Source organism: Macrosteles quadrilineatus, unplaced genomic scaffold (assembly GCF_028750875.1).
Source record: "Macrosteles quadrilineatus isolate MER2022 unplaced genomic scaffold, UCM_ALF_1.0 Scaffold_9__3_contigs__length_116548681, whole genome shotgun sequence".
Classification (NCBI taxonomy): Eukaryota; Metazoa; Arthropoda; class Insecta; order Hemiptera; family Cicadellidae; genus Macrosteles; species Macrosteles quadrilineatus.
The window spans coordinates 65,399,736-65,413,393 of NW_026542602.1; the positions used below are offsets into that span (position 1 = coordinate 65,399,736).

Here is a 13,658-nt window from a genome sequence, read left to right on the forward strand (position 1 = left end):
TTTTGTTATATTTTTATCAACAAAAAAGTATATTACATGTTAGGTTTGATTTTAAGGAGGGGTTTGATTTTCCGAGCCTTGGTCTTACAGTGACGTCCTCTGGCTCCTTTAAGCCCAAGACCCCATGGTAGAAGAGACCCGGTCCTTACATAGAATGTACCTCTTGCCCTGAAAATAAAGTTTCCAAATAACTCAAATTATTGCCATCCGCATTAGGATATCAAATGTTATTTATTTCATAAAAAACTGTCTAATAACACTAATTATAAACATTGTATTACACTTACAATATACTGCACACAAGACAGCAAATATAATGATGGAACAAGAAAAAGTTTATGCTTCATAAATCTAAATTATCTATTTAGTTTTTGTAATTTGATAAAAGGTAGACAATAAAAGTTACAATATTCTAAAATATGTATCAAACCAATGAATAAATTATGAACTGTGAAATATTCCCTTAAACTGGGTTTTCTAGGTGCCGAAGTAGAACACAAAGTACGGACTTGCTCTCCTCTTGTCTTAGGTAATTTAATAGTAGAGTTTTCCTAGAAGCAGAGTTGAGCAGTTGACCACCATTGAAATCGCTTCTCTACACATCACTCTTCGTGTTCCGCTTTCCATTTCCACACATAGGAAAATCCTTAAGGGATAAATATTTTGTAGAGCGCTCAAACATAACCAACGGCAACATAAAAGATGAAAATTTGTTCCAGATTTGAAATAGGATGAGAAGTCTACTAGAATCAGCCACAGGTAGTGTAACAACTTTAACATGGTAACGGAATGTTTACTTCTACTTCTTGTTAGGGTCTACAGTCAATGTAGAATCCCTCATATCCAATCCTCGGAATAACTGACTCCTCGGGAAAACTAACCTAGTGTCCGACCGTCTACTTAAGGTTGATCTGATCACGGATGTTGCCGTAATTGCCGCACACGACCACCACTGTCACCGATGACAGGTGTTGCCGTCGTCGCAGGAGATGATTACCAATGTCTGAAGGTTATGCTCCTACCTAAATCGGACCTTTTGGCCGTTCCGACCATAGCCCGATCTCGTCCTGGTCGGATATGAGGGGTTCTACTAGTAATACTCACTCTTCATTCACTGGGAATGTGACGACTAACAGAGGTTTATTTTTGCAACGACAACTATCAAACTTCTCCCAGCTCTTGCATTGTCTTGCTACAACCCTGCCTGTGGCCAACACACTAGTGAAGAACACTAGGACAGACCGGCGATGACTGCAGCCGATGTTCACTAAAACACAACAATCACGACAATAATGTTTTACAATCTGGAATTTAATACTTTTTCACACAGCTGTTGAATAATTACTCTGAGAAATCATATTGATTTTACCAACATTTCTTCTGGAATAGATTTAGGAACCTGCTGGGTTCTTTAGTTAGCCTAATCAATAAAATTTGTGTCAGAACAAATTACAATACTAACTAGTGTACATGTTGCTCGAATTCGAGCAATTACAAAGTATTAAAGGAATTATTTCAGATTGAATAACAGTCATATTTACAATGAGTTTAAAAGAGTCAACTCAAATATTACCGTTGTGTAACTCAGACCCTGTTTATCTTCGTTATTGATAAACCTAAAGCATTCCGGACGGTTCTCTCCTTCTCAAAATGCCTCGCTGTACAGGCAACACAGGTCATTAATAGAGGGCCAATTGAGAACGAAAAGTCGTTTTGGGGTAGTGTTAGGGCGCATTTGTAACCAAATAGTTGAAGTTGTCCAGGTTCAGGTTCAGACTGTGATGAGTTAAGCCTATTACGCGCCACTGTTCTGTAGCTGCGGTCCTTATCACGATTGCGCCTCCTGTCTATGTTTCGTCGTCGTTGCGTCGGAGACATTTAAAAGAAATAAACAACAAATAATAAACAAATTATAGCTACACAAAACAACGATAAATGCACAAACTTAAGTTACAATCATGCTAACACAATCCATCATAGCGACACAAAACAACGATAAATACACAAATTTAAGATACAACCATACTAACACGATCCGTCTTGGGGGTTATGTTTACCCAAACTCAAATAGTAAATAAATGTACTCAATGTGTTTCATTGAATTGAAAAGTAAATACTGTAACAGGAAATAAAATTATACAGCTGATCAAAATGTAAACAATTATGTTCTTCATATGGATAACATGGGAACTTTCAAAGCCACTGGGGCAGAGCCCAAGGGACTTTTTCAAAAATGTAAGGTCAGTTTGCAAATCTACGCGACACGCTCTTTCCAATGAGACGTCAATGGATAAAATCGGTTAGGAAATGGCGGAGGAGTTCAACCGACAAACTTTCGTGTAGCGTATTAATTATATAGATATGCAGTACTAATATACCACTAATAAGTTTCCGAATTGTTTCCCCAAAAGTCCCTTAAAATCCCTTTGTTTATTTCCCCAAACATCCCTCAAAGTCAGGAGTTGCATGGTTTTATTAAAATGCGTCTATTTTAAGTATATTTATCTGATTGAGTGAAAGTGATGTTTATTTGTAATTAAATTGTATGTAACAGTAATGCCCTTAAAACTTACAGAAAAGCGGAATAAAAATTTAAATTGTGTAAAAATAACCGGTTGCTTTTGATGAACATGTATGATGAGTTTGGTTTCAATGAGGTTTTAGTATGGTATTTCAATTTTGTAGTTAATTTGCGTATACTGTATTTATATTGTAAAGGGAAACTTAGTGTGAGGGGTAGAATATTTTTTAATATTTTGTTGTTTGTTGCTCGATTTTCAACCTACTACTCAGACCTCCCTACTTTAAAAACTGAAAAGAGTGAACAGCAAGACTCACTTTCTTTACATCCAGGTTGGACAATTCCGTTGTTGATCACAATGTTTACAGTTCCTTTACGCTCCGGAGTTCCAAACGATGTACTTGAGTGAAACATGTGCACAAACTGTGCATCATCTTTAGAAACTGGCGTGAAAAACGGGTTGTTGTGGTTGTATTGAAACGCATCCAGTGCTGAAACAACGATTAATAAGATATTTTTGTCTCAAAAATGTGAGAACCTTTATATATAATACGTGGAGGCGATTTCTATGAAACACTACTCTTCCGTTAATAATGGACGGATTTTAATAAAAAATGTGTCAAAATTAAGTACTTTCTTTGCAAACGCCCCCTTTCCCCTGTAATAAAAGTCCTTTAGCTTTGCCCCACAGGCCATCAAAATCTCAATGTTCTTCTTATGAAGATTTTGTTTACTTGAACAGACGAATAATTTATATTAATTGCATACTAAAACAGCTGTTCATAGTAACACATGATATACCCACAAGAGCGTTCGTTTTCAGTTTTAATAACTGGAGTGGAGTGACTGATTACATTATCTTTGAGTTGAATCTTTTAAGTAATCAGAAATTATGACTGTTATTCGTTTTGAAATAAGACCTTTAATCTTGTAATTCTTTGCAATTGCTCGAGTTCAAGCAACAGGTGCACTAGTGATAATTGATATCTGATTTTTAGAAGAACATAGATCTGATAACTGCGTTCGAGCATAGAGAATGATTGTTGTCAGTAGATTAAGATCTCCATAGATTTCCCTTCACAGCCAAGCAAGCTACTTCAAATTTGAGAACAATATGTTGTGTTTTTTAATTCGTCTACTTACAACATTCTAACCAATCCGAATCGACCTGACATTGAACTGATCAGGGGGGGAGGGCTAAGGGTAAGGGCTACGTCAGCTATGGTAGTCTCAAACTAATTGTATAACCAATTTAAATTCACCGTAATTATTGATTTTATACATGTCAAGACCATTTAAGTTGCAATCTTCTTCATTCATTCTAGATTAATAATATAATGATCCTAGTACAGTAGGTACTAGGTGAGGCCAAAAGCAGAAAGACAAAGAAACTGACAGCAAGCAGGGGAATCCAATTAAAACCGCTGTAGTTTACGTAGCGCGTATGCTATAACTACGTGGCGCTCCAAGTGGTGTGCGCCAGAACCTATGGTAACCGCAGCACAGCTGACGGTCTATATTTATTTTTTTGTCTATGGTAATACTCTGGGTAGTTTGAGAGAATACTGAAATACATTATCTGTATTTATTTATGATTCTTTGTCACCTGTTTCATGTGAATTTGAAAAATGTATACCTAGTGTTTGAACTCTTAATTTTACAACATAATTTTTATGTACATTTTATGTTAGGTTTTTGGGAAATTACTTATCCAATCAGCATACTTACTCATGAGAGTGTGTGTAAGCAGTCCTGTGTTGTCTCGTATCTCCCGGGCAATGTAAGCGTTAAGGGTGGCCGAGTAGCTGAAGCCTATGAAGTTGATCTGGCTTGGAGTCAGTTTCCCAAGGGCAATACCGTCCAGAAGAAAAGTAGCAAATGCTTCTGCTACTGGCTGTAGTACACAATATTCCATGGTTACATTTCAGGAGCAGAAATACCAAAAAACTACACATCATATGTATTATTAAGAAATGATATATTACACCAAGAAACACTTAAACGTTCAAAAAATAAAACTTGGTTGCAAAAGCAAAAAACGGAAATTTAATTATATGAATTTTTGCCGGAGACGTTTGAAGTTTTGATCACTAGCTGGCTACTGCTGTATACCCCAGAATCACTATTGTCAGGAATAAATGTGTCACACAAAAGGTATACAAACCTAATCTGGATCAAACTGTAATTATTGGCAATAATAACAACACCTAAACATATAGGTAAATGACATTTTATTGTAAAAGAAATAATATTTCTGTTGGATCCGCTAATATATTTGGTGCATGGCTCTTAGTGTTCTTTTAGTAACTGTACTAAAAGGGCCAACCTCAATTGAAACAAAAAAAAAAGAAAAGTGCACTGTAATTGGGCCATTAATTAAACCCAAATGTGCAGCCCTGAAACACTTGAGAATGATTGTATTCTTCTAAGGAAGCCATATGTATCATCACTTTCATAGACCAACAGAGGGTTCAAACAGTGCTAGAGAATACATTTTATACTGGAATCTTAAAATCTGGAATTTTACCTTGAACAACGGATCCAAACCAAGTATGACCCTTGCGCATGAAGTCTGGAACTGGGCACTCAGCCAAGGAGCGTGCATAGCGAATATGTTGTAGTTCTTCTGTAGATTTCTGAGCGCAAACACTGTGAATGTAATGAATTTTCATTAAGCTGAGTACTAGGATATCTTAAGCCTATGTCCCACAAAGTGTTGCGCAGAGTGCCACGCAACGGTGAAAATGTGCGAGCTGGAGCGTTCCTCGCAAGACGTACCCCACGACGTGTGTCACGGCGGTCTAGGGGCCACAGTGGAAAGTGTACAAGATAAAGACCTTCACTCCACACTGTATTTGTACCGAGCTGTGTGATTGAGATTGGATGCGCTTCCACGCCACGAAAATGTAGTTCTTGTCTTTATGAATCGTTGGGTTCCATATCACTGGTTCACTCTCATACAAATCTAAAAGCTCTAACACTACCCTGTTTTCACTCCGTTTTCGCACAAAACTAACAAATATTGCAGGATAACTGACAGCTCAACGAGTCACCTGTTTACCCGATGGAACAACATCGCAGACTGGCCCAGGGCAATCCTCGCTCCGACCCGTGCCTTCCATGTTTACCGACACCCTACGGGAACGGACACTCAACCCCGCTCCGCGCCACTCTGGCGTGTACCACCACAGAAAAAACGGAATACCCTTTACCATGACCTCTCCGCAACCTACCACGGAATGCGTCGTGGGACATAGGCTTTATGGTTTTACGTCTTCATGCAATCAGTTTACATAGGATATTTCCTAATTAGTGATTCTTTTCACTATGTTTTACTATAATCGAGTTAATAACAACATGAACATGATAATGCAAATAATGACCTATTCTTATTCTATAAACTAAGTTTAATTGTTCACTTGCACAAAGTTACTTTTTTATTTTCATTTCTATTTATCTTTGGTTATGATGAAAACTTGAGCTGAAGTCTTTGATGTGCTTGTTCATGAAAATTTAAATTCAAAACAACCTAATACATATTTTTTACAACAAATTAAAAAAAAAAATATTGTAAATTAATTTTAAGCAATACGGATAAAGATTTAAGCTATTATATGACTTTTAATAAGGTAAAAGTTTAAATATGCTTTGATATTGGGAAATTGTTAATAAAATATAAATTTACCTCCAATTGTGTCAGAAATAAACAAAGAGTTTCCAATAGCCATTGGATGGGTGAGGATGACGGATGGTAGGCTTGCATTGTAATGTTCGCTGTTGAACAGGTTGGTAGCACTGATCAGGGGTTGAGCAACATAATCATACTTTTTATTGTTTGCTTGCAACAATTTAACTGCTTCAGAAAATTTCCCTGGGAAAGCTCTTAGTGGTTCATCTGTACCTGGGTCGAAACCTTCGATGGTCCAAGTTTTCCTAAACACACATAAACTGTATTTTAAAACGCTCTGTAACAATTTCTTGTGCGGTAAAAGACAGATTTCTCATACCACTACTTCCTGTTGATATCGATGATCTTAAACAACGAATCACAAATGCTTTTGCTACAGTAGATCGTAAGATGCTTAGTCGTGTGTGGTCAGAATACCACCACTTCCTGTTGATATCGATGATCTTACACAATGAATCACAAATGCTCTTTCTACAGTGTTGACCGTAAGATGCTTAGTCCTTAGTCGTGTGTGGTCAGAATTCGGCTATACCATGGTGATATCTGTCGTGTTGTTGTGTTTCAAATGGTGTACACATTGAACAACTGTAAATATTTTCAATAAAAACTTAAAGAATTCTCCTACATATTCATGTAAGTAATGGTGTAGACTTTTAAATAATAAATTTTCTACAAGCTATCCAAACAGTCTATTTAATTTTTAATCACCATGTATATCAAATCAATATCATTTGCTAGTAACAAATCAATATAATCTATTGATAATTAAAGTTTGGTGGTACTTTACTCTATACACTTACTTTACCAGTCTGACAGTGACTTTAGGTATTGCCTTTTCCTTAGTTATGATTCCTATTACTCCAGTTGCAACAGTGGCTGCAACAATTAGCAACAATTAATTAGTTATAATTAAACAAAAGAGAAGTGTCAGTTTTCGGTTTATTGCAGACTGCTTGAAAATTTGCATCATCTATACTTGTTTGTATAGGATTCAATAGTATTTGAGTATACATTTTTTTTATTACCATAAGATTATTAATGTTATTATAATTGATTTTTTTATGATTAAGCCTAATTATTAATATTTCCCCTTAAATTGTTCAAATATTAAAAATTTGCTCAAATAAGTTAAAGAATATCAATAAAAATTTTTTTTGCATTATAGGCTAATTATTAGGATATGTTAATCAGGTTTTCCCCACTGTAAACACAACTATCTCAACACTATCTGACTACATTTATAAATAGATCCAATTTTCTCCAAAACCGTCTTATATTCTGCTGCCATAGCATTAATATTCTTATAAATAAATCAATTATTTGTTAAAATGTGTTTTAGAATGTTTTACTAAATTCAACAAAGGCCCAACGATTCTTTCCTTTTTAGGACCAACGAAAACAAGTTTCCGTTGGGCCGACGTTGGCAAAGCGTTAAAATTTCCACAACCATTTCCCAACCGTGCTGACAATCCCAACATTTGGCCAACAATGTGTGCTACTTGGGTATGCATTTAAGTACATACCCCTAGAGGAACCTTTTTTGCTTATTTTAACCCAATTAACCAATTATGAAGATTGGTCCTTAAACCATTGGAAGACAGACTTTAATGACACACATGTATTTTTAAATAATTGAAGGTGGCATATGACAACAGAAATAAAACCTAATTATAGCTGATAAAAGTGCACAGTCAAATGTTATAATAGTAGGTTTGTTTATGACAACAGTCCAAAATTGGTACTAACATGATATTGTGTTGCCGATATTTATTGAATATTCCAACAATATCTAAACTAAGTTGATAACAATATTTTTCTATAGATATTGTTCAATATTGGGAAGGAATTAAAACAATAGGTATTGTTTGAATATTACCTTAACAATATTGTTTTACAATATTGAACAATATTGGAACCTATTTAAACAATATTGTTTTGATATTGAATTGTAATATTTATTACCAATATTGTGCAATATTGGCATAATATCAAAACAATATTGTTTTAATAATGAAGAAATCAATATTGGACAATATTATTTCAATAGTGTAATTTTTTTGCTACTGGGGATATTTATGATAAAAATGTGTTCAATATAAATTATTTGATGCCAAAGAATGTTTCCTGTGCTTTGGTGTAATATAGGCTTAACACTTGAATATTATCTCACCGATAAAGAGACCAAATTTTTCATTCGATCAAGAATTTACAACTGGAAAGACTACATCTATGTAATACCGGTACTTACCAAAAATGAGAACAATGAAAGTTTTCATTTTAAGCCTCTAGCACTAAATGGAATAAAGGCATAAAAGAAACACTTGGTTGGAAATCCAGCGCAACTACATCAAATAATTACAACCATCTGGCTAATGTTAGCCAAACAAACTAGCCTATATTTGTCATCTAAAAGACAATGATAACCACCCATGATGATTTAAAAAAAATGCATTAATTCCTCAAAAAGTTTTTTTTTCTGCAAACCTTTTCCATATAGATAGATATTGTATATATAGATATGACATGATGATAAAAATAGCACTATTGATTATTATTGTAAATAAGCAATGCAGATTTTGTGGAACAGTAAGTTAGGTACCGGTACCTAGTAATTATGAGTAAACAATTCATATTCAAAAACATGTTTATAGATTTCTATAATTGACTTTTCACGTTTCATTATTTTAAGTAGTGACCTCACCTTATTTATTGTGCTTTAAAATTTAGTTTTTTGTAGTAGAACGTTGAATCATTCTATGAAAGGTTATTATGCTTTTTATATCAGACTATGGAGACCATAGATTGTAAGTATATGATCAGACTATGTGAAGGGTTCATGAAGAAATTTTTTCATGGGAGCAAAAAAGTAACGTGTACCAGTCAGAGAAAAAAAGGCCTTCCCTTATAAATAATTTTAATATCAAACACGTAGGTTTTTGTTGAAGGTGTGAATTTTCATTAAACATTTTGTAATATAAGTAAGCACGGTTATTTGCCTTTACAATCATTAAGGATTTGAAGCAAATCAAACTAACTTGATAATTGAAAATCAATGTAAAATTTAAAAGTAACTCATTTTTGCTAAAAAATGACATAGCCTAGGCTTTAATGTGTTTAAAACTATTTTTTTATCTGGTCTCCTTAAAAAATAGATTTAAAAAAAACTGTAACTTACCCTTGTCAGTTGTCACTCATCCACTGTCAATCATAATATTCTATAGACAAAAAAATTGGGTGTGTTGCTAGCCTAGGGGTTAGCGTCTCGGTCTCTGACTTCGGTGCGGAATTAAGGAGCGGGTTCGATTCCCAGCACAAAACACTAAACATTTATCCTCTGACCTCTCTTGCAAAATGCCACTGGCATAGAAAAAAAATACCTTAAGGGTGCACTTTGTCATTTGACATCTTTCTTGACAGATCTTATCAAAGTTCCTTTTCAATTATTTTAACTCTTTCGTCACATTAAAATTTCTACATGTTAACAAGCTTAGCTCATTTTTAAATTAAGTTCTTATCTGGCACTCATGAACTTTGACAAAAAGATTAATGGGGAAAGACTCCGATAATCCTTCCTATATTCTTATAATATAAGAATATAGGAAGGATTATCAGAGTCTTTCCCCATTAATTTTTTTGTCAAAGTATTATGAGCATTGTTTGCAATAACTTATGTATGCTTGCACAAAGATCTCGAAAACGGCTTCTAGGTTATTTCCATCAAAAGTTACAAACAAATAATTTATATTTGGCCTAAAAACGTGTTTACTTTAGTTAGAATAGAACTGTCAACAAAAATCTAATTGTGTAAAAAAATGTAATTGAAAGTCTAATTTTTTTAAGATGGCCTTTAAGGCGGGTTGCCATGTACCATCAATGTTAGTTGTACAAAACAAAATAACAAGGAAAAAGTAAACAAACAGAAGACTTGTACCATGTGTTTACAACAAGCCATACACAGTGTACTAGCAAATTACAAAATACAGTACAAAGAGAAAAACATCTAGTTGTTCTATATTGAACAAAGATTACACTGAAGATTACTCAAAATAGGGGTACAATGGAAATAAACTACCGAGCTATGGCTCGGCCCCTCAAAACTACAAAAAAGGTTCTTTGAAGACAAAAATCAAAATCATCACTCTCGTAATCTTGTTTACTAATGCAAATCGATTTCACAATAATGCTATTTTATTTTATTTTATTTTTATTTTATTTTATTTCAACGGACATTCCATTTTGTTTGATGTGGTACTAAAGATAACATTGTACAGTTCAAGATGACTAATATTAAATAACAACTGTAAACTTTTGACACTTATACGCTTATACATAGGCAACAAAAACAAATAACAATAATATAGTAATTAACAACAATAATGTAGTAATTAACAACAATAACTTATAGCAAAAGCAATAACAAAGACGATCGTATTACATAATAACCATAAATAACAAGGAAAACAGGCACGTTCAAGAGAAAAAATATTAGCTTAAATAAATATAACAGATTATGACTAGAACAATTATGAAAGACTTTGTGTATTGCTTGGATCAGAACAACACGTCCTTAAAACAACCCTGATGTCTTGTCTAGTAGTTTATGTCTATACGCTTCTTACTATATGTCCAGGGCTAGATTGTCCATGTCTATAGTCTGTAGGCTATGGTACTGTATACTTTTAATAATTTCTTATTTATAGCCAATGATCGTAGTCACCACCATCACTTACGTGTCACTCTGTCACTCAGATTGCCGCTCGCCGCACGCTCCACTCGTTCGTATTGTCATTTTCGTATATTACCATATTACCCGAGGCCTAACTGTGTTGTAGTGTGAAAGCTCCCCTGAAGTTCTTCTCTACACTAATAACGAAATTATTTACCCACACGGCTTAATCCATAGCTAAAACATTTTGACCTTAAAAAAAAACAAAAAACAAAGTGGATGCTGTAGATGACAAAATAATTATATCAAACCGCGCAACTGCATTTGCGTTGGTGTAGTTTAGTTTATCCAAAGCCGCCAGGCAGCCGGCCAAATAGAAAAAAATATTCCTCGAAGATTGAGGTTATGATATGATTTGTTGAGATTAATGTCAGTCAATGAGGTTGAGGTTATGTTATGTTGTTATGTTATTTTGTTGTCAAGTGAGTGAAGGAAAAGTAACTTGGTGAAAAGTAGTTAATGGTGAACTGTGAAGCTCGTTATTTTAATTACCTACATTTTAATTCCAACAACGTCCAGCCATGAGAAATTTAAAGCTTTATTTGAATTCAAAGTACTCTTTGCAAAACAATTGTCAGCATTTGGCAATTTCCTATTTTAATTATAATAAGAACATATTCCATAGAGAAGGAGATAACTTTGTGTATAAGGAAGGTAGTATATTTACTGTAAACCCCAGAGATGGTGCCTGCAAAGTACTGCTGTCTAGTGACCAGTTGGAGATAGAAAACACTAAAGCTGTTGCATTGTTTTACAATCCTGTGTTAAACACTCTAAATATAGCCCTTGAAGTTGGAGATGTACTATCTCTTTCTCTTGATCAAGAATCAAATCAGTCCAACAACACCGAAGTAGTTGTAAGTATTGCAACGGGCTTACAATCTGCGGCTCTCAGTCCAGATGCTGAAACCGCTGTTTTCATAACTGGCGATAATTGTATCATGGTCATGAGCGGAAACTTTGATCCTATAGGGGAAACCAATCTGTTTGGTTCTGATCAAGGTGAGCAGACAATGGTCAATGTTGGATGGGGAAAGAAAGAGACTCAGTTTCATGGATCAGAAGGTAAATCTGCTGCTAAAAAAGCAACTGTCGAAGGACAATATCAAGATTCAAATGCAGATGAACCGAACAAAGCTCCAACCATTACTTGGCGTGGTGATAGTTCGCGATTCGCAGTTAACTACTGGTGTCCGGAAAAAAAGCATCGAAAAATTAAAATATTTGATAAATGTGGGAGCCTGCAGTGTACAAGTGAATTTATTCCAGGTTAGTGCTAACTTAGCATAGGCCTAAGTACATTATAGTTAATTTTTGGCTAACAATTTTCCCCCCTGGAAAAGCTTTAAGTTTAAAATTACTAAGTTAGAAATGTAGGTTAAGAATGTAAGTTAATGGTAGGTAAACCAATGATAAACCCAAGTTTGGTTAACTTAGACTATGGATAAACTTGACTCAATGTGTAGTAACTTGCCGTAACTTACGTAATAGCCTACAATAACTGGCTACAACCATTGACTATACACTTCAATGCTACAAAACTGGCAACAAGTCTCTAAAAGAACATTTTCTTCTAAATTTGCTCAAGAGTCTGTCCGAATGACACTCAATAATTCACATGGTAGGTACACAAAAACACTGATACCTAAATATTATAAATTAAGGCGGAATAGCCTCCTATTATCATCAATTGATATTAGATTGAAAATTTAAAGGCACCTGAAACACCAACTTATTATTCAAATAAAATGAGGCCTAACTCCAGTTGTAACTTAGTCCTTTTAACTAGAATAAAAACTCATTTTAAAGTTTTAATTTAGCCTAATATTACCGTAGTCATCTTGTAATACTTGTACCAGGCTAGGCCTACTATTATTATAATGTTTAAGCATATTGTAGGCCTATTGAATATATCAAAATGAAATGTCCGTTGAAATAAAATAAAAATAAGAATATATATAAAAAGTGGAATGCTTTTATTCCCCCTGGACAATCAATGTTACTTCAAAGCAATTTCCTATTGGTCTCAATAGTTCATTTAATGATTATTCTATACGTTTTCAGGTTTGGGAGGGGTTATTGCTTGGAGGCCATCTGGAAATTTGATTGCTCTTACACAGAATCTTCCAAACAAACAGGTTGTTTGTTTCATGGAGAAAAATGGGCTCCGTCATGGAGAGTTCACTTTACCACCAAATCTCAAGGTAAAAAAATCAAATCTGTATAATATTTATTTATAGTTTGAAAATTTCCATAAAATAATACACAATTTTCCTCAGACAGTCTATATCACGTCTAATTAAGTTTTTTTTAGGAGAGAAATTAGTTGGCTGAGTAGGTACTGACCAGCACCTTAGGCCCGGTCTACACGAACGACATACCTAGCAGACTAGGCTTGGACTAGGTAAGCACGACTGGGTAGCGGACCACAGGATCACACCGGTTCACACGAGCGACATGTCCACGGACTAGGTTAAAATATCTATATTAAAACCACTCAGTTCCATCACTGGTGCACAATGAGAACAAAGGTAAGAATGCGAGCTGCAGCTCGACTACCCGATCGCTCGTGTGAACGCTCCCATAAGGCTACATGTACTGCTACGCAGTTCGACTGGGCGACTGGGTAGTTGCCACGACGGACTGGGAAGCGGGGCCCGACTAGGTTTTGGGACATCAAGCTCAAACCCGACTAGCTAGTCGGCGTCCTAGGCTCGTGTGAA

The 13,658-nt window shown here is 34.9% G+C and overlaps 2 protein-coding genes across 3 annotated transcripts in view; one reads left to right on the plus strand and one right to left on the minus strand.

Moving 5' to 3' along the window:
* Positions 1-10: 10 nt before the first annotated feature.
* LOC129003976 (phospholipase A1-like) lies at positions 11-8,574 on the minus strand. The gene is made up of 8 exons (XM_054432335.1): positions 8,458-8,574; positions 7,010-7,085; positions 6,207-6,454; positions 5,049-5,170; positions 4,250-4,415; positions 2,839-3,012; positions 1,105-1,267; positions 11-168 (listed from the first exon to the last, which is right to left on the minus strand). Exons 1-8 carry the CDS (start codon positions 8,483-8,485, stop codon positions 33-35), a joined length of 1,113 nt encoding a protein of 370 aa, XP_054288310.1. The 5' UTR covers positions 8,486-8,574; the 3' UTR covers positions 11-32.
* Positions 8,575-11,314: 2,740 nt separating this feature from the next.
* Positions 11,315-13,658, plus strand: part of LOC129004019 (elongator complex protein 1) — a 31,285-nt gene continuing 28,941 nt past the window's right edge. For both annotated transcript variants that reach the window (XM_054432392.1, XM_054432393.1), the window contains exons 1-2: positions 11,315-12,204; positions 13,000-13,139. In XM_054432392.1, coding sequence (XP_054288367.1) covers positions 11,457-12,204; positions 13,000-13,139 — 888 coding nt within the window. In that variant the 5' untranslated portion in view covers positions 11,315-11,456. The remainder of the gene's footprint in view (positions 12,205-12,999; positions 13,140-13,658) is intronic.

What these genes read in the sequence shown, in the direction of transcription:
- LOC129003976 (XM_054432335.1), bottom strand. Translation starts at nt 8,485, where the DNA reads ATGAAAACTTTCATTGTTCTCATTTTTG. An exon ending in TTTCATTGTTCTCATTTTTG is followed by an intron (nt 7,086 to 8,457) that starts GTAAGTACCGGT and finishes TAATTGTTGCAG; the next exon opens with CCACTGTTGCAACTGGAGTA. An exon ending in TATTTCTGACACAATTGGAG is followed by an intron (nt 5,171 to 6,206) that starts GTAAATTTATAT and finishes TTACATTCACAG; the next exon opens with TGTTTGCGCTCAGAAATCTA.